This window comes from Haemaphysalis longicornis, unplaced genomic scaffold (assembly GCF_048455015.1).
Source record: "Haemaphysalis longicornis isolate Haplotype H1 unplaced genomic scaffold, Haemaphysalis longicornis Haplotype H1 scaffold_4, whole genome shotgun sequence".
NCBI lineage: Eukaryota > Metazoa > Arthropoda > Arachnida > Ixodida > Ixodidae > Haemaphysalis > Haemaphysalis longicornis.
In genome coordinates, this window is record NW_027526361.1 from 130,221,783 (window position 1) to 130,248,827 (window position 27,045).

At 48.3% G+C, this 27,045-nt stretch overlaps 1 protein-coding gene across 1 annotated transcript in view; it reads left to right on the forward strand.

The window, feature by feature from the left end:
- The window catches only part of LOC144180004 (uncharacterized), a 33,466-nt gene extending 10,472 nt beyond the window's left edge, over positions 1-22,994 (forward strand). Inside the window, exons 6-13 of the mRNA XM_077708415.1 lie at positions 318-400; positions 8,895-9,056; positions 10,379-10,441; positions 10,737-10,897; positions 14,777-14,856; positions 16,202-16,448; positions 19,672-19,726; positions 22,750-22,994. Coding sequence (XP_077564541.1) covers positions 318-400; positions 8,895-9,056; positions 10,379-10,441; positions 10,737-10,897; positions 14,777-14,856; positions 16,202-16,448; positions 19,672-19,726; positions 22,750-22,963 — 1,065 coding nt within the window. The 3' untranslated portion in view covers positions 22,964-22,994. The remainder of the gene's footprint in view (positions 1-317; positions 401-8,894; positions 9,057-10,378; positions 10,442-10,736; positions 10,898-14,776; positions 14,857-16,201; positions 16,449-19,671; positions 19,727-22,749) is intronic.
- Positions 22,995-27,045: the final 4,051 nt, after the last annotated feature.

A 27,045-nucleotide genomic window follows, 5' to 3' on the forward strand; every position in this document is an offset into this window, starting at 1 on the left:
AAAAAGAGCATTCTTGAATTTAAACTTCTCAGAGGAAATGTAGAATGCGTGCTTCTCAACCTGTTTTTAGTTGAGAAAGTAGTACACCCGCATTTGTACCGGTGATAAAGATTGACAGGAAATTATGGGCAAGAACTTAAATGTTACAACATCACTGAACACACCCGAAATTTATTGTGCGTTTTCCAAATAGCTATGAGACAGAAAAGACCCTTAACACGAATAAAGGAAGAAAGAAAAGACACTCTGCCAAAGTTAGGCTACTCATAATCCGTGTAGTCAGTGCGAGATAACAGAAAAAATTTTCTCTGCTGCAGCCCATCGCCGTGTTTCCCAGCCACCTACTGGACGTCTGCAGCCAAGACGAGCCGCTCACTTTCTCTTCCTTTCTTCCCAACGGGTGAGAGGAAATGATAACCAGTTGAAATCCCATTCTCTTTACTTGGACGCTGCCGAAGGATGCGGTGTAAATCTGCGACTTGTCTCGATGATATCACTTTAGATCTCATTGGGGCACTTACGTAATAATTCAATGAGCAACCACCCGCGATTTCACTTGCAATAGCTCCATTCTAAGTTTCCATCGGTTCATAGCCGCTACGTTCCGGTTTGGCGATCATGGATAGGTTGGTGGAGTATTATTAGCGATGGTGTTTCGTTTTCACGATCTCTTGTAGCAAGAGTAGAGGAAGGGGTAACTAATACCCGGAAATGAGTCACTGCGATTGGAAATTTACACCATCGGGTATCGCGTAGCTGTTCCATGTGTGGTAGGAACAGACGTGAAGAAGGAACGAAACCATCTTCGACGTTATTTCGAACTTCCCGACCTGGCCTCAGCCTCAGATGGGAGGTGGTAGTCAGCATCGGCAAGCTCACATCCTCAACTGTTAAACATTGTTTTCCCGATCCCAGTACCGTTCGGAACTACTGGCAATGTGGCACGGCTCAACACGTCAACATTGTATAGAGAAAAGGAAACCACTGGGTTATTTGTGACAAAATATTAGTACGAACGAACACTTCCAGCGTCCTTGTAGTTCAGAAGCACCCGGGATATGTTTTTACACGAAAGAGAGAGAGGACACTTAAGGATCGCCTGTAAGCGCGGGTGGGGATGAGGTTGTCGTATACGCCTTGAGCGCTGCCGGTGGGGGCGTTACTGAAATCCCTCATGCGAACTGTTTCGAAAGCAGCCGCGGGAGGCTCCGGCCCGCTACCAAAGGTCGCAAATGCTTTTGCGCCACGTTCACGACTCATATTTAACAGTTGTATGCGCTGGAAATACATACTTACGTGGACGAGTTACCGTATTCGCAAATGTGGCGTATTTACCAGAGTGGAAATATTTCTGACACTACCTTAGTGGGGTACATTCGGTATGTATGAGCGCCCGGTGTGCGTTACAGACAGAGCGCTGCTAAGCCGGCATAGGCATGAAGCTGATTGTAATTCTACTGCCCTGAAATTAACTAACCGTTTCTTCGTAAGCAGCGTTTCCTTAGATGGTCATGCTACGGCTATGCACTATGATGTAAATCGGTTTTGTGCGCTTCCATCAATCATCTAGCAGAGCCCTCTTAGCTGACAGCAGGCCAGTCACGCTTGGCAATATCATACCTCGAATATATCACTGTAGCCTGGACAAGCAATGTGTCATTAATTTCGCGGATATCCTACGACAGAAGTACGGCGGATAACACAAAATTACAGCCGCGACGCAGCTTCTCGGCAAAGAATTTAACGCTGGGTCGTCTTGTCATGAGGTGAGCATTAGCAAATATTCGTCATCTGCTACATATATCCTCCGCGACGAGTGCGGCATCGGGCTTATAGAGTAAGCCGCATCCGCGACTAAATGCTTCTTCGCAACATCGCCTTTTTAAACAAGGATCCTGGAGAATTTAGTGCAAACTGAAATCAGACGGCCTTATCAGATTTCATTCACTCTTCCAGCCACAACTTTTATTCTTTGTGAACTGCCTGCCCTGTACTTCAAAAAATGCGTCCACCGAATGATCAGCTGTTCGTTGAAGTCGGTAAACTAAAGGAAAGAAAGCGAATGCGGATCTTGTGTGTATGGCTACTACAACTTTCGTTCCTTGATATCGTTCCGCATTCGGACTCAACAACAGAGAAGCGTCCGCCCCTTAGCCTGCGAAATGGCAGTGCATTTCGCATTTTTTTGGGGTCTGATGAGTCCTACCTGGGTTAGGTATAGAGGAACGTCTTTAGCATTTCCGAAGGTGCACTGTATTTCTCATTCCCTTACTAGCTACTGTGTTCTGTATTTTTCATTCCCTTACTAGCTACTGTGTTGCTTGCCTACCTGCAGGTAATTGTTGTCCCGTGGTTTAATTGACCTTCTTGGTTCTCGCTATAAGCCATGAGTGTGCACACATTTAGCGACGCAGAGCCCTGCACTATAAAAATTTTCGCGTGGCTTATATTCCCTGAAAAGACAGAAGTGGTTGTCAGGTGTTGGGATAATCACACCAGTGAGGCAGATTTTTCTACGATGTATATATTCGAAACGAAGCCGCATTCGTCTTGCGCGGTGCAAGAGGAAGCCAACCTTTCACGGTAAGAGTATCACGTCTAAACGACGTGACGGTAGGATTCACGTGTGCCTGATATGTTCGGAGGTGACGGTGGAGTTACGCTGCTGGCATCGTTGACGCATGTAAGAGCGGCCAGGAAGCGCGCTTAACCACACCGCCGGATAATTTTTGTTGGCGTCCGAGCACTCTACCAAGCCGCAGCTGTTTTATTCAGGTGCCCTAAACGTGCTATGTGCTCACAGACGGGTCCGTAAGTTTTCTAGGGCGCGGAAGGCAAATAGCAGGGAAATAGAACGAAAACATTGACATTAGCCCTTATCAGCTGCCAGTTTATACTTCAGGGCGCTCGGCGTAGCACGCCGTACCGCACTGGCTTGACGCGTGCGGAAATTCGTCTAGTTCTGTGTGGCACGAAGTGACGCAATGCCTACATATATTAAATTGAGGCTCCAAAAAGGATTGTAAAATATATACTGCCTCTGCCGGTACCACTTGCGTATAACCAGCCTTTGCCAATTGTGAAATAAATGAATAGGCCAAACGGCAAGAGAGGTTTGAACCACCCGAAGGTGGAAATAAAATAAAGTGGGAAAAATGCTACTAAGCGACACCACAGCCAGGAGAGCGGGCCCGGGGAGACTCCCCTGATCTCCCCTGGGAAGTAGCAGGAAGGGTTGGGATGAGGGAAAGGGAAGTGGGAGAAGGGAAGGGGTTATGGGAAATAGGAAGGGATTGGGGACAGCGGTCTTTTGTTCTGATCCTTGATGTCCGACTCCTTTTCAGGACTGAGTTGACTCAGAGAGGGCATCAGACAGTGCCAATATTGCCAATCTTGCGGCCCCTGCACGGGTTAACCGCTACCCTTTGGGCTTGTGAGCTTTGCCCCGACCGTCGGAGACAGGAAAGTCAGCCTAGCTTGAGGGCTGGAAGCGTAGTTCCTCCCAAACTCTCGGATCTGCTGCCGGAGTTTACTCATGGTACACAGTCGATGGTCCTGAGAAGCAACTCTGCACTCTCGCCACTAAGACTTCAGGTAACGGCGGCTTGTCCAAGGCCGTCGGCTTAGCGGACCAGCGCCCAACGGCCACGGTGCATTTTTGGTTACAGGAGTCTGCAATCCTCCCGGCCTCTGACAGCTGTACCGCTTTGCCCCTGAGACATTAGGTTACAAGGGTTCGTCAGTCCCTCGGCCAGCGACCAGTCCTACCAGTCCGCAACCGTACAGTCCGCAGATACGGACTGTACCGTTGAATGCAGTATTTGCTGATGGTAACATTGAACTCCCAGCCTCCTCTCATGCTGGATTACAGGGGCGCGTTACTACCCCCGGCCGTTGGGTCATAATGGGGGAATTGGATCGTCCCCGAGCCAACAGGAGTCATAGTTACCTGGACCGCCCATTGCTGGAACTGGTATAACTTTGCGCTCTCGCCCCGAGACTTCAGGTTACAAGGGGTCATCCATTTCCCTTGGCGTGACGGACCGGCCCGCATTTAGGCTCCCTCATGCGTTGTGGGTTACAGGAGTTGCGGCGCTCCCAGCCTCACATACAGACTGTACCGCCCGCCCCTGAGACTGCGGTTACAGCAGGCATCACGCAGGACGAGGACACACTGAATTCCGGGTGACGATGCTGGAGCCACCGACGTGAAGTGCAGCATGCCGCATCTCGCCGGGGATGGCACCGGGACGCGCCGCTTGCCCGTACTATAGTCCCTAGAAATATTTGCTAGTCTGCCGTCCCCGAGCCTCGTCTATGGGGAAGCTTGTGTGCATCGCTGATGCTCGCACAGCCCTGCGCAGAGGGCACTGCGAACAATGGGAGCGCCGGAGCGGTCGGAGCGAGAGCGACCGCCGGGAGGTCTGTGCCGCGCGCTTCTGCCGCGGAGAGCGGGTGCGCATCAGGGTTTGTCGGCCAGTTAGAGCGGTGAAATCCAATGGCTCGAGGTGCATCAGCTCACAGCTGAAGCTGCGATAGAACTACTATAAGACCCTTTAATTTCTCGGCCCGCATTTTTCGCGATAGGGCTACGGAGCCTATTTGCGGCCGCGAGTGAGACCGAAGGGTGGAACTGCAGCTGCGAGAGTAGCTGTTTCGCCACCGCCGCTGGATCCATTATTTCGCGCAATGTTGAAACCGTGAGATCACGTTCAAAGAGAGCCCATCGGCGCCAGACTCAGTGTTTGTTCTAATTATGTGAAAACTACTGGGTTATCCCCGAACGTCACGTATTGACGATGGTCCGCAAGTAGCCGGCCAGGCTAGCTCGAGGAAAAGGGAAATAAAGGTGTAGTGAAAGGCTTTACCAAAAAAAAAAAAAAAAACCTGTTCCCAAATACTTCGGGACAAGGGGGGGGGGGGGGTAAAGTAAGGCATATGGTCTTGGGACTCAATAAGCCTCAAGAAGTTTTCTATTTAATTTCAAACAGCCTAAAAAAATGATTGGCCATAACGCATATTCTCCCTTGTTGCTTCCTCCCGTGCGTTTCGCGATTCACACCGAATATGCAGCGATCAAAAAACAACCAAAAAAGGCCTGTGCAATGAAGACTGCAAGTGAAGTTACTGTTTCTCAGCCTGATTGTGTTAAAAATAAGTTTCGTGTGACCCCCAACTTAGCGAATTTTGCAAATCGTTGAATTCACAAAAATTACAGGCGCTGAAATTAAAAGGTTTCATAATACCCCAGTTTCTGCGTGTGGAATGATAGTGCCAAAAGACATCGTATGCATGCTTACACACATATTATTTTGATTCGGCATTTATATTTAACGGATATTCCTAAATAAGGAGAAAGACGTGCGATAGGGCCTAGCTAATTATTGAACGATGCGAACTGGTCCGATCAGGTTCAAGCATATATTGGACACGCAAACCAAGAAGCCAGGATGGTTCCAAAGGGCCACAAAAGAATTTGCGGAGTGCCCACACACCACACCTCATGCGTTTACATATCCATAGCACAGTACTCGGGGGGGGGGGGGGGGGGGGGGGCGGAGGTGTACACAAAAATGCTTTGTTAAGTAAAGTAGTCGAAATTCCGCGTGATGTGCTCCAGCTAGCAAAAGATGCCGTGACAACAGTGTTTCCGATGCCCCGAGAATGTGTTGAAACCTTTCTCCCGGAATAGGATTGAGCGCCGTGGCACGATTACGTGGTTTGGCTCGATCGTTCATAATACGCGACAACGTACTCGCATCAATTGACGCTTCGGTAAGAAACTCTTCGTATTCGTAGGAACCAATTTATCTGGCTAATCTGTTGTGTAGACAGAAACCAAGAGATGACGAAAACACGCAGTTAAAATCCGCTGAAGCCGCCCAGACCTACGAAGGCACGAATTTCAAGCGCGAGAATGCAGACAGGGCTCGAACGGGACAAACAGGACGACCGGCATTTATATATGTCGTTTTGTAAATAAAATTTCAGTTGGCAGTTAGCGCTTGTCCTTGTCCCGTTCGTCCCCTGTCTGCATTTTCGCGCTTGAAATTCGTACCATGGATTACCAACTAGCTCGAACCCATACGTTGTTCAGCTGCGAAGGCAGCACGGCGGAGGCTCCCCGCGCCGGCACTGGCCGGCGGCGCTCCGACTGCGTGCAGCGCCGCCGCTGCATGCATCACGGAGGAACTCCCTTCGCGGCCGGCGGACGGCAGACTAGCAAATATTTCTAGGGACCATACCCGTACTACATCTGTTGGGGCAGCCCCTTACTATCCCGGAGTTTCAGTGGGCCCCGCAGGTGGCACTACGAGACATTTTGCTTACGATCAACGCCGCCGACGTTGTCGACTTCTATTTTGCCAATAACTATTTTCGGTGGGTTTAAGCAGAGTCCTTCAATGCTTTTCTGGTCACGAAACTTCTCCGTAACGCTATGGGAGAGCTTCATACGGGGACCAACGCTCCCGCGCGGTGGCGCTACGAGTCTGGTGAAGGCGGCTTGGACGGCGGCGGCCGTATTTGCCGTGCGTTGGAGCGCGAGCTTGCTGGTGTTTGTTGTGTGATATAGCTTTCTAAACTCATCACGATGGGCAAACTATGTGAACTACCATGCCTCTGACGTGCTGTGTACCTGGTTGCCGCTCTGGCTATCGGAATACAACGGAAAAGGCTTCGTTGTTCTGCCTCCTAAGCGACCGCGAACAACGCGACAGGTGGAAGCGAGCCATTCCACGACAGGAGACGGACGCTTTCAGCTTCGAGTGGAAGGCCGTTCGTGTGTTCGGGAAATATTTCGACCCCACGGACATTATTCGAGCCGATGAGTTCAAAATAAGTGGACAACCTGTGCTTCTGCAGCGAGAAGCTCAAGCTCCGCGTTGCCCCGGATATTTGAAAACCTGCCGGCGTATCTTACGAAGCCCAAGCCACGATCGCGCTCACAACGAGAAAATCCGTCTGCTAAACGTCGTCGCGTTTCGTCGCCGCGTTTCGTCGCCGCACAAAGATCGGACTGCAGCTACTGTGATTTTGTTTATCCAACCAGATATTTTGAATTTGGAAAGCGGAGCATGGCTATCTTTGCCTGCATATATTTTTTTTTACTTGCCCGCCGCGCTTGCCCAGGGGCTAAGGCGTTGTGCTGATAAGCCCGAGGACGCGGGTTCCCAGCCGCTTTTCTGATGGAGGCGAAAAGAGAAAACGCTTGTGTGTTCGAAATTTCGGCGCAAGTTAAAGATACCTGAGTGGTTAAAATTAATCCGGAGCACTACACTACGGCGCGCGCCCCATTGCCTGTGTAGCGTCGGCACGTTAAACATCATAATCAATCAATCAATGTTTTTTAACTTGCCCTTTGGGTTGGAGGGGTGTGACAGGCACTGAGCGAGCGAGTTTTTATCTGTTGACACCCTATGCCTATGAGAACAGCCGAGAAAGTAGCTCAAAACTGTAGCATTTACTCCTACCCTGGCCCCTCCGCGCGCCCATTCTGCTTCCATTTCGTGAGCGTTTTTTTCCCTGCTGTCCACGCTAACTTTCCGAATCTCGATTATAGTTTTACATTATTATCGCGCTATAAAATAGCGCGAACACAGCGCTAACCCAACGTGCTGTACGTTTGCACACCTATTTGCTCAGCGTAGCATGTCGCGCTCAGGGGTAAATACAGATTTAATTCTGGCGCTAGTTCACTCAAATCATGCAGGCGGCTGCAAAGGCTAGTCAAAAATTGAAAACGCCAGATGACCGCCTCTTCGAAGCGAGAATGTAGCGGTGCTTGCCGGAATGAACGAACACTGCAACATATGCGCCTCGGTAACACCCGTGGTCTTGCCTCAGTTTCACAGCTGAGCTATAGTATACGGGACAACAAATGACTCAAAAACAACAGCTGACTGACTCAAAAGCTGACTCAAAAACTTCGCTCGCATTTTTACTGGTGGAAATGAAGAGCAGATGAAAGCAGGCGCGTTGCCGACGGAGAAACCGCCTGCCCGCAAGCGTCGTCGCCTGCCGGCGAAGCCTTCACGTTAACAGGGGCGATCCTAGCGGCAGCGTTTGTCCCTGAATGAAACTTCGGCCGGAGTTTCGTGACCAGAAAAGCATTGAAGGGCTCTGGTTTAAGCTTCAAACAGGCTATCAACTCCTGACAGTCGAAAGTTATCTCGACAAAAAGAGGGACTGCCGCGCGCAGCCGTTTCTCGCGGCCGCCGCGGTGCCCACGTGCTTTAGGTCAAGAGCCCACTTCGGGGCTGCCAATGGGCGTTACAACGGCCGACGGTCGGGGTAGCAAAGCTTGTTCTCTTGTTTGGCCGTACAGTACTACTACTACTACTTCGTAAGCGATTTATCCCAGGATTCCCAACGAATATTTCAGCTCGTGAAATTAAACGGACAATTATCATATCTCTCGGGCCTAATATATGAAACGAGACTAACAATCATCCACAAGAAGTGTCTACGCTATTAGGAATATGCATCGGATGCCCTTGAACAATTCTAATCGAGAACTGTTGCAGTTTAGAGTTAGCTTTTAACCTCCCTCTGGGTAAAAGAGCGTTTACCTGCTCGGGTGTATATTCTGTCAGATTGAACGACGTTTGGGTCATTGCTTCCTTCTACTTTCATGTTTACCCACCTTCCAGAATGCCATTTCAATATGTGTGGTGCGGGAAGCGATAAGCTTTCGGCTCGGTCTTGCGTAATAAGACAATGTTTGACCTTAGAGCGCACGTTTTTGTTGGAGCCTTCAAATCACCGCTTGATTACATGTCCAAAGAAACAGAAGTGAATTTTCATACCTGCATTACTTGCTGCCGAGCATTCATCACGGATAGCTGGATAATGTGGGAAATGTTCGGCTACCGCCTTCGCCTACCTCTGTGCAGCAGCCGGGACCGGTCCAAGTGGATCGCCCACGGCACGCACTGCGAGGTCTTCAAGGTGGTGTCACTGCTGAAGCGGACAGTCCTGAAGGTCCTGCCCATCCAGACTGGCGACTTCTCCGACAACCGCATCAGCACCATCACTTCCGCGATCGAATGCCACCTGTAAGTTTGATTAAGCCCCCTCCCTGCTTCTCCGGTAAAACTACGCTTGCACAATGATTGTGGTTCAAAACGCACACGCGCGCACACACGCGGGCGCACACACACGCGCACGCACACACGCACGCACACACACACGCACGCGCACACACGCGCACACGCACACACACACAGACACACACGCACACAGACAAAGGCACACGCACACACTCACGCACGCACACACATACACGCTCGCACGCACGCGCACGCGCACGCGCACGCACACACATAAATACACGCGCGCTCAGATACGCCGCGCCCACGCACAGACGTTAAGCCAAATTTCTGCCCGAGGGAGCGGCTATTGGTTACTCAAACACATTGGGGTAAAGCAGACGCAGAAGATTTTTCCGTAGTGCCCACTATTCAATGGGCACTTGGCACATCTTAGAAAATGTAGCCAGGGAGATTATGCAGAAAAAGTATTCTTCGTTGTTGTCTGTAAGTACGCACTTATGACAGGAGTACGCACTTGTGACAGGAGTGAGATAAACTTTTTCATTGAGGTACATTGCGTTTGTTGGGCAGGCTTTGCTTCAGCACCGAGTATCCAGGCACGCCTTACACTGAAACTGATATTAGGAGAACGTACTTCTGTCCTTCATTAGATTGGAGAGTAAAAAAATTGTTCACGAGAGAGCTTATGGTAATTTGGTGGTTGAGTGTACGCTGACTTTGTATGGAATGGTAGCAAAGACGCCGGTGATTTTACTCTTGCTAAATAAATGCGACACCGCAACCTACTCGGTAGTAGCCATTTTCTGCCTCATAAAGGACTCTGCAACACCTAACATAAACGATTTGACTCTTTCCGTCGCGTCTGTATGCACTGCGAAAGCTATAGTTATCGCCAGCACGGAGCTGCACAGCGTAATTTGCTCGTCGCAGCTGATGTGCCTTCTGTTTCTACTTTGTTTCTGTGGCCATTTTTTTGAACTGGCTACCGAATGCGCTTATAGCTGCAACAGAAATAAAGCCAACCAATAACCTCTACATAGCTCATTATAATGACGTAATCCAAGGCCGGGAAAGAAAGATCTTGTGAGCAAGATTCTAAGTTATCTGATGGGCATAGATCGGCAAATGTTGGCTCAGGTAGTTTGTAACCCCAAATTCGAAGTACTGGATGTGTTTTTTTTACTACGTTGTGACAGTATGCAAGATTTAGAAAAAAGTTGAAAAGAGTGTTGCAGGGACTATTTAAATTCAACCTCTATCTACCTTGCATTTAGGCACTTATCACACAGTGTTGTGCTGACGTCTATCCTTCTTTCTCTCTTCAGCAAGCTGAAGATGCTGAAGCACGGCACGAACTACAGGACGCCGAATTTCATCGAAGTTCAAAAGTAAGCGTCTTCAAGTACCTGTGTGTTCGCCTACTTTCTGGTTTTTTTCCGACAACCATAGGGCTTCTACACCTTGCTCTATCGCGTTGTAAATTTCATGATCAACATTGCATATCTGCATTACGTTGCATGAATAAGATTACACTTAAAATTTCAGAAACGTAATTTCGCCCACATTACGCGAAAGTCGTGTATCCGGATCTGTAACGTCTTCGCACATCCACAGCGAGCAGCGTCAAATGTTCTGCTTCGATACGGCCTCCTTTATAGCGAATCATTCCGCATTTTTGTGCAGGATAGCGTGTGTGTTTGACCGCTTCCCGGAATGGCTGCTCCGTCACGACCGCAGCCACTGCGCCTCGACCGAGTCCTTGTCCGATGATTCGGGCCCGGCAGAGACAGCGTCCAAAGACAGCCCGGGCCAGGATTTGCTTGCAGCGTTCCGCAGATGGAAAGGTACTGAGGGGTTCGTTCTCCCATGCTGAAGTGGAGCGACATAACCCAAATTATCTGATTAAGGGAAAGGGTATTTATTCCTTAGTTCACGAAACAGAGAGAGGGCTAGCTGTCAAGGCGTGACGGTGGCGTGATGGCGATATAGCTGATCTCCCTTTACATACATGTAATCACCTTGAGCTAGAGTACACGGAGGAGAGTGCTAGAAGGTGAAGGCGCTTCGCGTGCTGCAGGGACCCCAATAAAACAGGTACGTGCGGGTCTCAACTCATTTCTTAGTTTGCAGTCCTCTCCAACTTAATGCCAGTGTCAAGCCGCTAGCCGATCAACTCAAACTAGCCAACGTGGCTTAGAGAACGTTAGTATGAAAAAAGTAATTGGTTTACGAGGCATTTAGCTAGCTGCCGCGATCTCTAGACCAAGTGGCTAACACATCGTAAGATTGCGGACCTTGCCGTGCCATTTTGCGTGTACATGGACGCTCTTATGACGGAGCCGTTGCAGTTTGCTTCGGTTTCACGGGCGCTGAAGGTCTCCAATGTGGTTTGTATCCCAAGGTGCACATGTACAGAGCCCACAGCCTTTATTAAATGACACATTTAACGGCGAGCTTGATTGCGGGGTTAAGATGACCGTGTTTGATGCCCTCGCAATATTTTTTTTTTCTGGAAAAGGAGTCCCTGAGACTTAATTACCTCCCCAGATATTGCCAAAAGAAAACAGGAGTACTGATTCACAGTCTCATTAAAAAGTATAATTCCACCACTGAAACTGTTTTTGGAGGAAGTTGCCCGTTCAGCAGGTTTTCATATGATTCTGCATTATAGCAGGCTGTCTAATGAAGGACGTAATTAATAAGCCTGGAACACAGTGCCACACTTTGTTGTATAAGTAGATGCAAACCCATTACCCTGTTTCACGTGTCAGTGGACCTTGCGACTGAAGGATATTAAAAGATAACTTGCTGACCATTCGATGTCTCGGACCGGTTGGTGACAAAAATTGTAGTACACCTTTTCTAGGAAAGCCGTCGAGGTCCATAAATCTGGGAATAAACGGCCTGATTGAGCAAGCCAGCCAGCGGGCAAGTCAGCAACTAAAGACGCAAAATAGCCGGCGCTGCCAGCGTGGAACCTCCAATCAACTGCGCAACCACTTCTGCCGCCGTTTACCGCAGTTGAAACGATTTCACATTGCTGGCGCGTTATCACCGCACCGTCACTCGCGTTATGATGCGATTGTTTCGTGAATGCCTATGGTCTTATGACTTTGGAACCAAACAACGATTCCAGGAGGGCGCTTTGTGGTGTCCATTTGCTGCTGTGACTTTGTTCAGTACATGCTAGGATGTATTCCAAACGGCCTGAAAGACTCATCAGCTCCTTCCTAATAGTCACTAACATGATCATCAGCTGTTTTGACGTCCACCGCAGAATAAAGGCCCCTCCCATTGACTTTCGAGTGGCCCTATCATGGGTTGTCCGAATCTATTATTTGTGCCCGACTTTTCTTACTTCATCCTCCCACAGAGTTGGTGCTCTTCTACTTTTAGTCTCGCCTGTCGGTAGCCGCTCTGTAAGCCCGGCGGTGACCGCGTGTGCGTTCTCCGCGTCTAGCACCACTCTACTTCTAGTATAATGTCCACCCACGTTTGCCCCCCCCCCCCGCCCTTCCCCCCCGCGTAATCGGAGAAGACCATAGGATAATATCTCTAGGTCACTTTTTAAGGGTAGAATAAATGACCTTTATGCGGTCCTGCAACAACGTACTTTCACGTGAAACCCGATTGACGAATTCTACCTTACCAGAAAGTCCGGCACAAAATGGTATTCGAGATTTTTTGACACGGTGGCTCATTAAGTGGCGGGTGTAGATTTAGTAGAATAATGTGCTTGAGTTGTAAGATTTACGTTATGAGTGCTAAAAAGCTTTGTGTTAAAACTACTCCCTCGTACGTGGTTCCGCTTTTGTCAATAAAGGGCGTTTATGTGCGCCACCACCGCATTCGGTCACATTTCCCATCCTCTTCATGTTACTCGTTATGAATTAGTAGCCTGTGTTTTTATTCAACAGAAGCTACCGTCTCAAAATTTATTTTACAATTAAGCCTCGAAAAGCACGTTTTGTATTACCCACATACTCTGTGCGTTTAAACACTTTATAGTTTGTACCATTGGCGCGCTATTTACAATCCGCATTACCAGAGCTGCCAGCGCACGGGATCGATCCAAAAACTGTCGTATTCTGCCCGTTCTGAAAGCGCTATACATAAATTCTTCAGTCGTGTAAGTCTCTGCTATGGCGAATATTGTCGTAGGGTAACGAATTTTATATTTTAGTTTACGGCTTTTGAGGCGAATTCGACGTAGGCTGTCGTGCAGTGATATACTAGTGGTACGGGGAATGACACTTTAGAGAACCTTTGAGCAAGTCTTACTTTCTCACGGCTTTGCGTGTTGCCTGATTATGTAGTTCTGGGCAGTTTATTTATTCTATACGTAATTTGTTGAATCCTTTGGAAGGTAAACTAAGAAAAACAGCGCAAACGACGGGACGAAGAAAGGTAAGACTAAACACAGGCGCTGACGAACAACTGAGCGCTTTATTGCAGCAGAAAACATATATGTAGACAAAGGAAAACAACAGAAGGACCGATAATGACCTAGGAGATAACACATCGGGAAAAACACGATATCTCGTAAACCCGAACCGCCACGTGCCGATACAAAGTCTAAAGTTCAAGATAGGAACAGCATTTCCTTTTCCAGAAGGGAAACTGATGCCTCACTGATACAAGCACCTCCTTTCTTTTTGATCTTGAACGCTTCAAAGATTTCCCGCTCTCTTCGTCCAGGATACCGCGCGAGAATCGCGCAGTCATGGAAGAGGGGTTCGCAGCCGCAGGAAGCGCAATGCGTTGCCAAGGCGGTACTTGATGACGTCCTTACATTGTTGGCATGCTCCCTCAGGCGAAGAGAGCGTATCCTGGACGAAGAGAGCGGGAAATCTTTGAAGCGTTCAAGATCAAAAAGAAAGGAGGTGCTTGTATCAGTGAGGCATCAGTCTCCCTTCTGGAAAAGGAAATGCTGTTCCTATCTTGAACTTTAGACTTTGTATCGGCACGTGGCGGTTCAGGTTTACGAGATATCGTGTTTTTCCCGATGTGATATCTCCTAGGTCATTATCGGTCCTTCTGTTGTTTTCCTTTGTCTACATATGTTTTCTGCTGCAATAAAGCGCTCAGTTGTTCGTCAGCGCCTGTGTTTAGTCTTACCTTTCTTCGTCCCGTCGTTTGCGCTGTTTTTCTTAGTTTACAATGTACCAACTGGCCCGTCAGCATACCCTTTGGAAGGTATTGTACAATCGTCGGCGAATTTTTACGATCTTGCTTAAATGTTGCACCGGTGATTTGCCGTCATGGCTACTTTTTATATTCAGAGGATGCCGTATATTTTTATCCATGCCCTAATGAAGGAATCGGCCGCATATTCGGCAGAGATGCAACTTCGTGGAACTTTTCGTAAGAGCATAATATTGATTCGGACAGATTCTTCATTGGGCACAGTTCGTTATGAACAATTTCAGCTAATTTTAATTTCCACGTCAATGCTGCTGCTCCTCCCAAAGACTGTTATTACATGTTAAAACGGATGATATTTCTTGAGACGCAATACACCCACAGAGACTATGCTCTGTGTACGTGTAAATCTGTATTTTGGAAGCACTTTCACCAGTATACCTCTGCGGAACACCGAAATTCGTAGAGATGCTACAGACATTTTTGGCAGACCTGGTCAAGAGGCGTACTTTTTTGTAACAGCAGAAGGAAGTCAGAATATTTGGTAATTTGTATTAACCTACTTTCACTGCTCTTTTCAGGGACCAATCAATGCTGCCTAACTCGACATTTCATCGTATTCGAGCTATGCTTCGGCGGGAAATCATTATCCCGCATAACGGTAAGCTTGACTAATCACTGCCGCGTACAAGTAGTCTTACGAAGCACCACGTTTTTGGTTTGCACAAAAACTAGAACCCGACAACGTTACTGGGCATTTTGTTTGATTCATTCCGCAAAAAAAGGCCCTGCTTGAAAATACTGATGCAAATAGCGTTCACAAGCCGATGGTAATATGCGGGAAAACCAGTACGGATGTTAGCGAAAAGCAGGAAAACCAATTCAGTTTTAACGGAGACAGGATCTACTTCTATATTTTTGTTCTTCTTTTTTCCACCTACTTTTGAAAATTACCTAGTTCGCAGTGCAACTAAATATTGTGAAATTCCTGTCTGCGGTCATATATGGTAGTCTAGGGGAGGCAAACAGACAGCTAAATGTTTGTCCCCCAGAATGAAGTTCTTGTCCTTTCAAGTTTCATGCAGGAGATTCATTGGGATGTATGCACAGTCGTAAATTGCAAGCAAACGTGTTTTGATTCGTGCTTAGACGCGTCGATTGAGGTAAAACACACCACAGCTTAACTGATCGTCTTTATTCAGAGAACGGAAGGGCCGACGAATTTTAAATGCAGAGGATTTCTTTAACTCACATGTAGCGTCCGCCGTGCGTCCGCAACAGCTCAGCGCGCAGGCGCGCCCTCTCCCCCACTCCTCCTCTCGCGCATCACGCTACCCTCCTCGCTCTGAACAACAGGTCCGCACCCCTCCCCCTACACTATATAAAAAATAATACTTACCGGCGCCTGGTTTCGATCCCACGACCCTGCGGGCGGAACGCAAGGTACATGGTGCTCTACCCACTGCGCCACAAAGCCGACACAGAATGGGAGGCTACGAACGCGCCTTATATCCTTGACTCATTCAAACTACGTCAAGAAGCTGCTGATACAACGCATTCACTACTTGTGGGCGGAACGCGAGGTACAGGGTGCTCTTCCCACTGCGCCACAAAACCGACACAGAATGAAAGGCTACGAACGTGCCTTATATCCTTGACTCATTCAAACTACGTCAAGAAGCTGCTGATACAACGCATTCACTACCACCAACTCCCCAAACACTAAACGTTAACGCAATACAGCCACCCCCTATGCGACGCATTTACTCGAGTCCCCCTCGCGGGGAGATGGGCCCTTTTTTCCATTTCGTTCTGCTTTCTAGACTAAGTGGACGCCACCCCTGTGGCACCACCCAGCGCTTCACGATAAAGGATGGCTTTAAATAAACTGCAAAATAAAAGGAGGAAACAAAACGAAGTAAAACGAGCAAGGAATCTTGTTCAATCTTGCGCAACTTGGCCCAAGGTCGTCTTGTCCGTTAAATAGTCACTGTACACTGTTGCAGCTCCGCAGCGCGGCGCAAGGGCGCAGCCTGGTGCGGCAGGCTTCCTGCTGTCTGGCGGTGGCAGAGAGGGCGCTGGGATTTCGCATGTCGAGCGTGGACCCCGACAAGCTGCTCGTGATGCCAACCGACGCTGCCGCGTTCGAGTACCGGATCCGCGGCCGACCCTCGGTGTCTGTGGAAAGCGCGGGCCTCAAGGCGCACCTGGCCGGCTGCCTGTCCTTCGAACTCAGCAAAGGCTGGGGTCGCGGTGAGGTCATTCTCGCACAATATTGGGTAGGAAGCTTCAAAAAACGCATGAATCATAGACAGAGACAGACTTACTCTTACGTTCTGACGCATACAGACATACGCATATACTTACAAAGATACATACATACATACATACATACATACATACATACATACATACATACATACATACATACATACATACATACATACAGTCGAACACGGATATATCGAACTCCAAGGGGATCGCAAAATAGTTCGATATATGAAAAATTCGATATAAAAAATATGGGCTCTGAGACCTCACCTATGGCGGACGATCAGTTACCGATCGTCGCATTCAAGAATGACAACTAATTCCGCACTCACGACGCAACAGGACGCTTTATTTCCGTGCAAAAAAAATCGATGATCTTGGCCTGCTTCTTCGTCTTGGAAATGAAATTAAAGACGCTGGTCTCGATCTTCTCGAGGCTGCACAACTAGAAAATTCGAGCAGTACGCTGCGCCTTCGCACACCATGCACAACACGCACGCAAAAGAACAGCGCGCACGTACCACAAGAACTTTGAAGGTAACGATTCCAAGGCTCTCTGAACGGACTCCAACAAAGCGCTCGCGATGGTCCTCTCCCACAGAACCAGTGATCTCCGAAAGGTGCGGGACAACTCGCCAAACAGCAGCAACAGCAGCAAAATGCAAAAGGAGGAGGATCAGTGCCTTCATTCCCTCTTCCCTTTCCCGAGACGACATCGGGGGATGACAGACCCAGAGAGAGAGAGAAAAAAACCTTTTTCGGCAAGCCGGGGAACGTACGCAGCCGCAAAAAAAAAAAGAAAAGAAAAAATAAAAAGGACGTGCGCAGTCGGGGCATCCCTACCTCACACTGTCACATTTTCCGAGCGTTCGGGCTTGTGTGCCTAGAGAGATTTAGCATATCCGGCTCCGTCCGCTAACGCTACGGCGGCCGGTAGCGTGGCCCGACTAAGCAAGCGCAAATTCGTTCCGGTAGGGGGGATTATTACCGCGAGCCAGTCTTCGCCATAGCCACGCATTCCTCCATATCCTGCTCAACCTCAATCGGGGGTGCAGCGACCGCCGAAGAGCACCTTCCAGCTTGGGCGGCGTTCGATATACCCAACGTCGGGAAAAATACGGTGCGATATAAACGTACGAATTCCTATACTTTTACACAGAATTTTCAAGGGGATAATTTATGAGTTCGATATAGACAATAATTCGATATACCCGTGTTCGATATATCCGTGTTCGACTGTACATACATACATACATACATACATACATACATACATACATACATACATACATACATACATACATACACACACACACACACACACACACATACATACATACATACATACATACATACAGTGAATCAGAACAGGAAATGAGGGGCTCGTTGAAAATAACACAGAAATAAGATTTGGCAGTCAAGAAAACCTCGGAAAGCAAAGGGGAGGATGTGGTAGGTCATTGAAACAGACAAAGAATTTGGAGAGAAATAAAGAAAGTGGAGAAAAAATGGCCGCCAGGTGGGATCCAAACCCACCACCTCCAGAATACCGGTCTGGTGCGATAACCACTACGCTACCGGCGGGAAGATTTTCCCCTCAACTTTCTGGGGTATTTATGTTTAGGTATTTTTGTGTGCTGTGCTTGGGGGTGGTAGCCAGCGCCACTCTGACTACTCGGGGTGAAGGGGACCTTCTTTTTAACTCCCGGGCCGTGACTCGAGTGTCTACGACATGTCGAGAGTGGTCGACCAGCGTTGAACCCTCTTAAGCTTCCTATGGCACCAAGACTGCCAGAACAGAGGCCCTCGCTATGCATGTAGCGAATCAGAATAGAAAATGAGGGGCTCGTTGAAAATAACACAGAAATAAGAGTTGGCAGTCAAGAAAACCTCGGAAAGCAAAGGGGAGGATCTGGTAGGTCATTGAAACAGATAAAGAATTTGGAAAGAAAGAAAGAAAGAAATTCTAAATTCTTTATTTGTTTCAAATTACAAATTCTTTATATGTTTCAATGACCTACCACACCCTCCCCTTTGCTTTCCGAGGTTTTCTTGACAGCCAACTCTTATTTTTGTACATACATACATACATACATACATACATCATCATCATCATCATCACCAGCCTATCTACGCCCACTGCAGGGCAAAGGCCTCTCCCATTATTCTCCAATTACCTCGGTCCTGTGCCAACTGTGACCAATTTATCCCCGCAAACTTCTTGATCTCATACATACATACATACATACATACATACATACATACATACATACATACATACATACATACATACATACATACATACATACATACATACATACATACATACATACATACATACATACATACATACATACATACATACATACATACATACATACATACATACATACATACATACATACATACATACATACATACATACATACATACATACATACATACATACATACATACATACATACATACATACATACATACATACATACATACATACATACATACATACATACATACATACATACATACATACATACATACATACATACATACATACATACATACATACATACATACATACATACATACATACATACATACATACATACATACATACATACATACATACATACATACATACATACATACATACATACATACATACATACATACATACATACATACATACATACATACATACATACATACATACATACATACATACATACATACATACATACATACATACATACATACATACATACATACATACATACATACATACATACATACATACATACATACATACATACATACATACATACATACATACATACATACATACAGCACACAGACGTGTTTCTAAGGCCCCAATGTATTCACAAGGTCCCCCTTTAATCGACTAGAGCCGTACAGCGGTCGTGGCGTTGGGATTAAGGCTCCTATTGCATTTAGGGGGCCTTGAAATTGTGCTCCATCCAGGTTCAAATGGTGAGATTTGCTTTTAAAATCAAAAAGTTTTCTTTTTCAATAAATTAATTTACATTAGTTGACCCATTTGGGTCCTATAATGCAACCACATTAACAACGCTTGGCTACATTGATACGCCGGTTCCTTGCGCCCTACCTAAAGAATATGTGCTAATTCTTTTTGGCTATTTCCTAAGTTGTTATATTTCTGATTCTGCAAACTTTTTTGTTTCAGACCTCAAGCAAGAAGAGCACTCGTCAGGCCCTCCCAGCCCGTCCTCTGTTCGCAGGTGCGCCACGCCCCCTTTGGAGCTGTTAGAAGTGCCTAGGCGACGATGTGTGCATTCCGCAGCGAGGTGGCTCGTACAGCCATGAACATGGCTTAGCTAAAAACTTAAATTCACTATAACAGCGGTTTGTGTTGGGTGAACAGGAGCACTTTCAACTGCGCTAAAAGCGATCCCGCTAGTTCCAGCGCCTACCAAAGTCACGCAGGAGGGGGGCGTTGACCCGCCGCGGTGGCTCAGTCGATAGGGCGTTGTGTTCCTGAGCACGAGGTCGCGGGTTCGATTCCCGGCCACAGCGGTAGATTTTCTGATGGAGGTGAAAAGCAAAAACGCCCGTGTGTACGAGCTTTCGGCGCACGTTTAAGATCCCCCAGGTGGTCCAAATTAATCCGGAGCCCTCCACCACGGCGCGCCTCATCGCCGGCGTTTCGTCGGCGCGTTGAACCCTACTATCACTCAAGGGGGGTGTTGTGGCTCATTGATTGATCAGGGAGCACTTTTGCCTCACCTAGAGTGGCCGAGAGATGCTACTGCGTGGACAGCATCGGCGTAACAGGAGTGCAGAGAAGGTCATGTGACCTTTTTGATATCAATTCCGGCTTTATCCCCGAGATGAATGCCCGAGAGAAATGTTCAACGCGAGCGCCGTCACAGAGCGAGCGCGGCAAGAATTTTCGCTTGAAGCTCAACATCACCCTTCCCGTCGTCACAATGCTGAGACTAGGGCTCCCACCCATACGGCGACATTCCGTCACCATATTACCCGGGGCGCGTAAGGACGTTTTTTAAACGGCGTCATACGCTGCGCTCCATCCCTAAACTGACCTAAGGTTACCAAATCCCTCTTATTAACGAAAACAAGGCGTATATTTGATCCCAGAAAAGGTTTTTCAAATAAAAAATTCCACGAATTTGTCACATCCGCTGCTACTCGAACAATAGTCCTTCCGCGCCAGTGCCCAGAACTATACCTCGGGGCCTAAAAGGCCAAGCGGCAGTCTCCTTTCAGCAGTAGTTCAGGAGAATAGGGGGAGCGTTGCTGCTCGTGCGTGCTGCTCTGGCTGCTCGTTTACCTTTCTCCTGCTCGACAAGTGTAAACAGCCATGACGACTCCGGCCGTGGCCCTGAACGAGAGCAACCGAAGAGCTTTTGGAGAATATAGTTCACCTCGGTTTTTTTGTTGTCTAATCTGTTATGTTCGTCGTTAATCGACAGTTCTTGAAGATGTGCTGCAAGGTTGATTGATTGATTGATTGAAGGGTTTAACGCGCCGACGCAACGCAGGCGATGAGGCGCGCCGTAGTGGAGGGCTCCGGATTAACTAGTACGGATTCTTGGGCAAGTTGGTGTGGCGATCTTGATGAATTCATAGCGCAAAAAAGGACGAGGACATGTCCTCGTGCGTGCTCTATGTCCTCGTCCTTTTTTGCGCTATGACCTCCGGATTAATTTTGACCACCTGGGGATCTTTAGCGTGCGCCGAAATCTCGTACACACGGGCGTTTTTGCTTTTCGCCTCCATCTGAAAAGCGGCCACCGCGGCCGGGAATCGAACCCGCGACCTCGTGCTCAGCAGCGCAACGCCTTAGCCACTGAGCCACCGCGGCGGGTGCTGCAAGGTTAATCTGCCCTGTTTCTTTGATACGTGGATCAACACTGAAATTTCTCTACCAAGCAAAATTGTGAATAACAGAATTTTAATGCACCACCTCTTCGTGTATGTGTTTTCGCCCTCGTAGAAACCATAGGGGGAGGGTATCAAGAGCGTTAACCATGTTCTTTTTTTTCAAAAATCGAGAAGCCACTTCTAGCTTGCTGTACGAGTGCTCGCCGAGCAAATCACATCGTTTGTGCTTCTTTTCTTTGTCCGCTGTTTGTGTTTCGCTCAGTGCGCGTTATAGTTTACCAACTAGCCGGTACTTGCCCTCTTTCCCAGTTCCCGCCGCTCAGGTCAGGTGATTTCTGGCACCATTAAAGTTGGCAACTACGATGGTCACTTTTGCAGGTCAATTTTCGCGTTCGATGAGACACATTAGGCTTTCACCGTAACTAATATTTTCTGTTCGCTCAGTGCTCATGCCTATCTACGATATCTGGGGTACAATATCAACCGTTTCAGGCAATCCGGTTTTCTCGCTATGTTATGTCGCTGTACTTATCTGGCCATACCTAATCGGTATAGTTATCGCTATGCTTATATTAATCACTATGCTACCTAATCGCAATACTCATATCGCTCTACTTGACTTCTTCGTAACGATGTATGAAACCCCGTCCCTTATCGTAGAGTCTGCCTTCCTTTTTTGTCACTAATTCTCTGATGCTTCAATCGGTGAGACATTCGTTATACCACCGGTCACTGCCTATTTGTTAAAGCGCAAGCTTTATGTCTCTCATCAAACGCGAAATGTGGCTGCCATTGCCCACACGAATGGTACCAAAACATTTCCCTGTACAAAGGAAATAACTAAATAAATATACAGTTATATTCCTGCTAGATTTGAGCTCGCGTTACCCGACGAAGAGTCAAGCGTGCTAATCGCTGCGCTAAACAGGGACCTTGCCAGAATGGAACAATTGGAAATTAGCCTGAGGCGTGCCCCCTGACAGCTACAAGTGACGGCACGTGAGTAGGAAAGGTGCAGGTAGAGGAGAGCTGTGCCTGTGGGGAAGCTGTCGCGTGAACTGGGGCCAGCCTGCCTGTCAAAGTGATTCGCTTCAAAAGACAATCAAAACGAAGAAAGAAACGCGAAGACGACGTAACTCTAGAGAAGTGATTGATAATCAATAGGCTTTCACCCTCATACCAAGCAAGTAGATTTAAGTACCCGATGAATATTCCATTCAGAATTTTTATGGTTTTCACGTTCTCGCGTAATGATTGCCATTCCCTCGGTGCCACCGCCATATGATACGCCGGGAGTAGCAGTGTTTTCTTTATCTTCTTACAAAGCATAGCCTTTGCTTGAAAGGAAGGATAATTCGAAAAGTGTATAGAAACGTTTTTTTTTTTGTCTTTGCTGCAGTGAGGAATCGACGGCGGCGTCCACGCCGCGATTCAACGCCAACGTCACGTGGCTTGACTCGGTGGTGGACAACATCTTGCACAAACTACGCACTGAGGTTCCAGAGCCGAGGGCAAGCACCGAGCACGCCGTCTTCGAGGAGCTGGAATTTTGGCACGAGCGACTGTCGAAGTGCAACTCAGCCGACGAGTTCATTTCCCATCTGAACCTTTGAAACGGTACCACGTCTTCGTTTCCCGGATTAAGCGACGGCTCATACTTTGCTCTTCCAAGTGGCGAACCTTTGTGATGTCCTTTGCGTGATAGTAAAAGGGTGTATTCTTTATTTTCACGCCGTGTATATTTCTTACCAGGTTCGGCCGAAACAAGGAGATAGGGGTTCGTAATATGCGTCAATGTTACAAACGCAAAACATCATTTTTTTTTACCCCGTGGTGAATTTTTAACATAAAACTCACGTGTTTTATGCCAGGGTACACAAACCTCAAAGACGTCATATCCGTCACGAAAATGACATCACTAGAAAAAGTTCTATTGACGCGGGGGCGCTACGATTCGAGGCCACGTCCAGTCTGACCGCAACGGAAGCTGTGAAACGCCCTGCCAACTGAGCAATGAAGTCGCGCCCCGATAGTTGTGCGAACGCACCTTTTGTCCTTCCCTCTAACGTCTCCATTCAGATGGTGCTGCTGTCTACAAGGTGTGAAGCGAAGTAACAAGCGGCGATAGTTAGCGCCTCGATAGGGCACCGTAAAGCAGCGGAAGCTGCTGTTTATCCGTCCGTCACCTATGAGGAACGCCGATCATCTTGTGGAGCGCCACCGTCGCGGTCCACAAGCTGAGCTCGTCCCAACGCAAGCGTCTGGCATACACGCCACGCAGCAGAACCAATGTGGTCGCACCTTTGCCGAAATTGCCCGCCAGCAGGACGTCTCTCACCAAGCACAACCAGAAGACAGCTGCCGAACCGCAAATCACGCTCATTTCGCTGTAGCGGATCTAGACTTCACCAAACGATTCACTGACAACCCGTTCGGCTTCGTTCGCACGGTTTGCGAGCGCCTTGGGTTCAATCGGATGTACACAATGCTCCGGCGCGTGTAATCCAGTGTAGAATGCTGATGCGTCGGAGGGTGCAATACCGACGAAAAATAAATAGCGATGTGCAAGTTCATATCGATGCTCAATAAACATTAAAATGTTCCTGTAAAGGCACATTTCCCTTTCGTGTTTTACCGGTTCCTGTGAACGAAGGATCAACCACATTTTTTCGATTTTGAGTGATCAGTTTTTTTTTAACTTTTGGCAGGGACAAGATTCGTTCGAGCTTATTGTTGCATTGGCAACGACCGGGAAAATAACTATGCCGCGGCGAGAAATAGCGTAAGAAGTCTGCGTGAACGCAAGGTGTGAAGCACGAAATCCATAAAGGGGACACTTTTGTACAGCTACATAATCGATGTCGACCAAGTGTACGAAGTCCTGGTAATAGCGGCAATGGTAATGAAAGCAATGAGTGAGATATTACACAATACAACGAAATTGAGGAAAAAGGTCCGATGACACCTACACACTTTGTAAACGTCCTGCGAAAGCATGAATGTCCACATGAATACCTGACACACTTTGCTTCCGCACCGACTTTTCAAAGTTCAATCGTTTCTTAGCCACATGACGCGATTTTCTTCGCTATACGCTTCCCCGTTACGCTTTCGAACGTCTTCGATTTCTGTCCTACCCGTTGCGCCGCTGCTCGCTCCTGCTTTGTCATGTATTTGGAGAGTTGACGACGCTGGTGGATTTCGGTGCTTGTGTGTTAACTCTTTGGCTGTGCTCTTTTGCACCTCTACGTCATCTGCGGTGCACGAAGGCTTGGACGGCCACCTATCACTAATGCTGAGATTAAACGACTTCTACGAAACACCTAGACCTATGGAACGCTTCAAAGACGGGGTCAGGTAGTCTTTTCGCTTTTACAGGGCGCCTGAGCCAACGCCAAGATCGATGCCACAGTACGCGGTTCCTGATGGCCCGTGCCTGATGGCGCGGGCGTGCTAAACGACCGTGTTTGGAATTTCTACTGGTATCGTTTTTGCAGTTAAGCGGCGGGCTTAAACATTGCCAGTTTAACAATGGCATTATACGGCAGAGGCTAAAAGGGCCACAATATACACAGCAAATGCGCACTTTAGGTGTGGTCTTTCCAGAATCGGGTCAATTTGGGAAAATGATATAGTTCATAAACACCAGTTCTTAAAGTTTCTTTTCTCTTCTGCGCGTGTACGTGGGAGCTGCTGCTGTTGCTGCTGCTGACAGGGCACACCGCTGGGTTTTATCTTACACCAGATAGCGCTGGGCTCGGCGTATCACGGCCGCGGGGTACAAACCAAAGACTGCAAACGTCGCCTCAGGGTCACCTCATCCTTTCAGATCTAGGTGCTAACACCACACACCAACAGCACATTCTACCACAGCCGCCTCCCATATCAGCTAACGCAACCTTGAACTCTATGGCCAAAAATATGGGTCCATACCACGCAGGTCGCCACGCTGTCAGGTCTAACGGCACAACCGGTAAACATTCGAGTAAGAAGCACTAACTATACTACTGTAATTTGGGCCCCTGGACACGTAGGTGGCAAAAGAGCGAGGTCGAACGCTACCCCTTGACTTTCACGTCCTGCGTCTGAAATTTTGCGCGCTCAAACATGTTGGTCATGGACTATTCACGTGCTCGCCGCCACGCGGTGTTAAATGGCCTCAAAGGCTGAATAACATTTTTTATCCACCTGCAAGATCATATTTTAATTCTCCGGGATTTTGTTCGATGGCCAACGATGTCTTATTTACTGAGAAATAAACAACTAAAGCTGGCTTTTCCACCTCCGGTTCCCTATCCTTTTTTCGTGACGTAGTACGTAGTCGTCGCATCACAAAAGTGGGTGCAACGTACGCACCGGTCAGCGGGGTAGTGTTTACGCCTCCAAGTCATGGACGATCCCGACAGCAAAACGAAAATTGAGCCGAGGTGGCTCACCGTGATTTGACACCGATTGAACGAGCAATGACTTTCTATGCTCGACCGCCCGCTATCGCCGTGTGGGGAAGCCACCCACACCCTGTCGAGCCGGCGGCGAGCACACCCCCTGCTCAAGCAATAAGCGGCGATACTAATCACTGGCGAAACGGTTGGACCGAAGAGAACTCGCTCAGCACGCTTTGCGGACGGCCGCGCCGGGGCGCATGATAGTCCGGATCGGTGGGACACAGGCTGCAGTGATCCTAGTCGAAAGGTAGTGAACGATTTCAAGCACTTCAAAATTACTTCAGGCGCAAAGGGTTCGCGAGCCCGAACCCACCCGTCGAAGTAACGCGGACCCGCAAGAGAACAAATCACCAGCTTATTTTGGGAAAACAAAGACGGAACGAAAAAAGAAAGCAAGTGAGGAGGCGCTATTACGCGAGTACAGCAAAGTGTACGCGTAAAGGAAACATTGCGTCATATGAAGCACTGCTTGTCCAGCAAGTCACGAGATGGTGCTGTTCACTCACGACGGTGTCTTCAGTGACTCGGGCCTACGTCGGGTCAGAGTCCTTCAAAAGCATTGAAGGACTCTGGTCGGGTGAAGAGGGTCCACCGCGGACGCTGGTTACTCCTCGCTGTCCGGGCGTCGTGGTAGTGGTTCGGCGGCCCTCTTTGCTCCCTTCCGCCGCTTTTTGAGGGCCGCTTTTCCGTGCGCATTTTGCGCACGGAAAAGCGGCCCTCAAAAGCGGTCCGTTTGCGCGTGTGCAGGCTTACGCGCGCTTCGGCCCCCAGTGTCCGCAGCACGCTCGCTTTGCCCAGTCATCCGCATGTACGGGACACAGGGCACGTAGGGGCTCATTTGCGCACAGGACTGCACAGGCGTATCTTTCGCGGGTAGTGCCATCTAATGTGCTCTTGTCTAGTATCGTTGGCGCAAACGCAGACAAGTACCGCCTTTTCGTGGAGCCCGATTTATTCGGCGGCACATGTGATTTTGAGCTCGCGCTAAGACCGAGACTCCGGCTAGTTCTCAATAAAGGGTACATTCTTTGGGTTCACTAAGTGCGCCTCTACGATTCCGGCATGGTTACGTCGCACCACCCAGCACCGACAACTAACAATAAGATGCCGAGTTGCTCGGTGGGGTGGGCGGGCTTCACCGACTGGTTGTCAAGATCAGCGATCGGAGAACGGAGGCTCCGGCAAATCGGCTAGCTACCTACAGTGCATCTAGTTCATTTTGCCACTGCCTGCCGGGGATATTGTTGGTG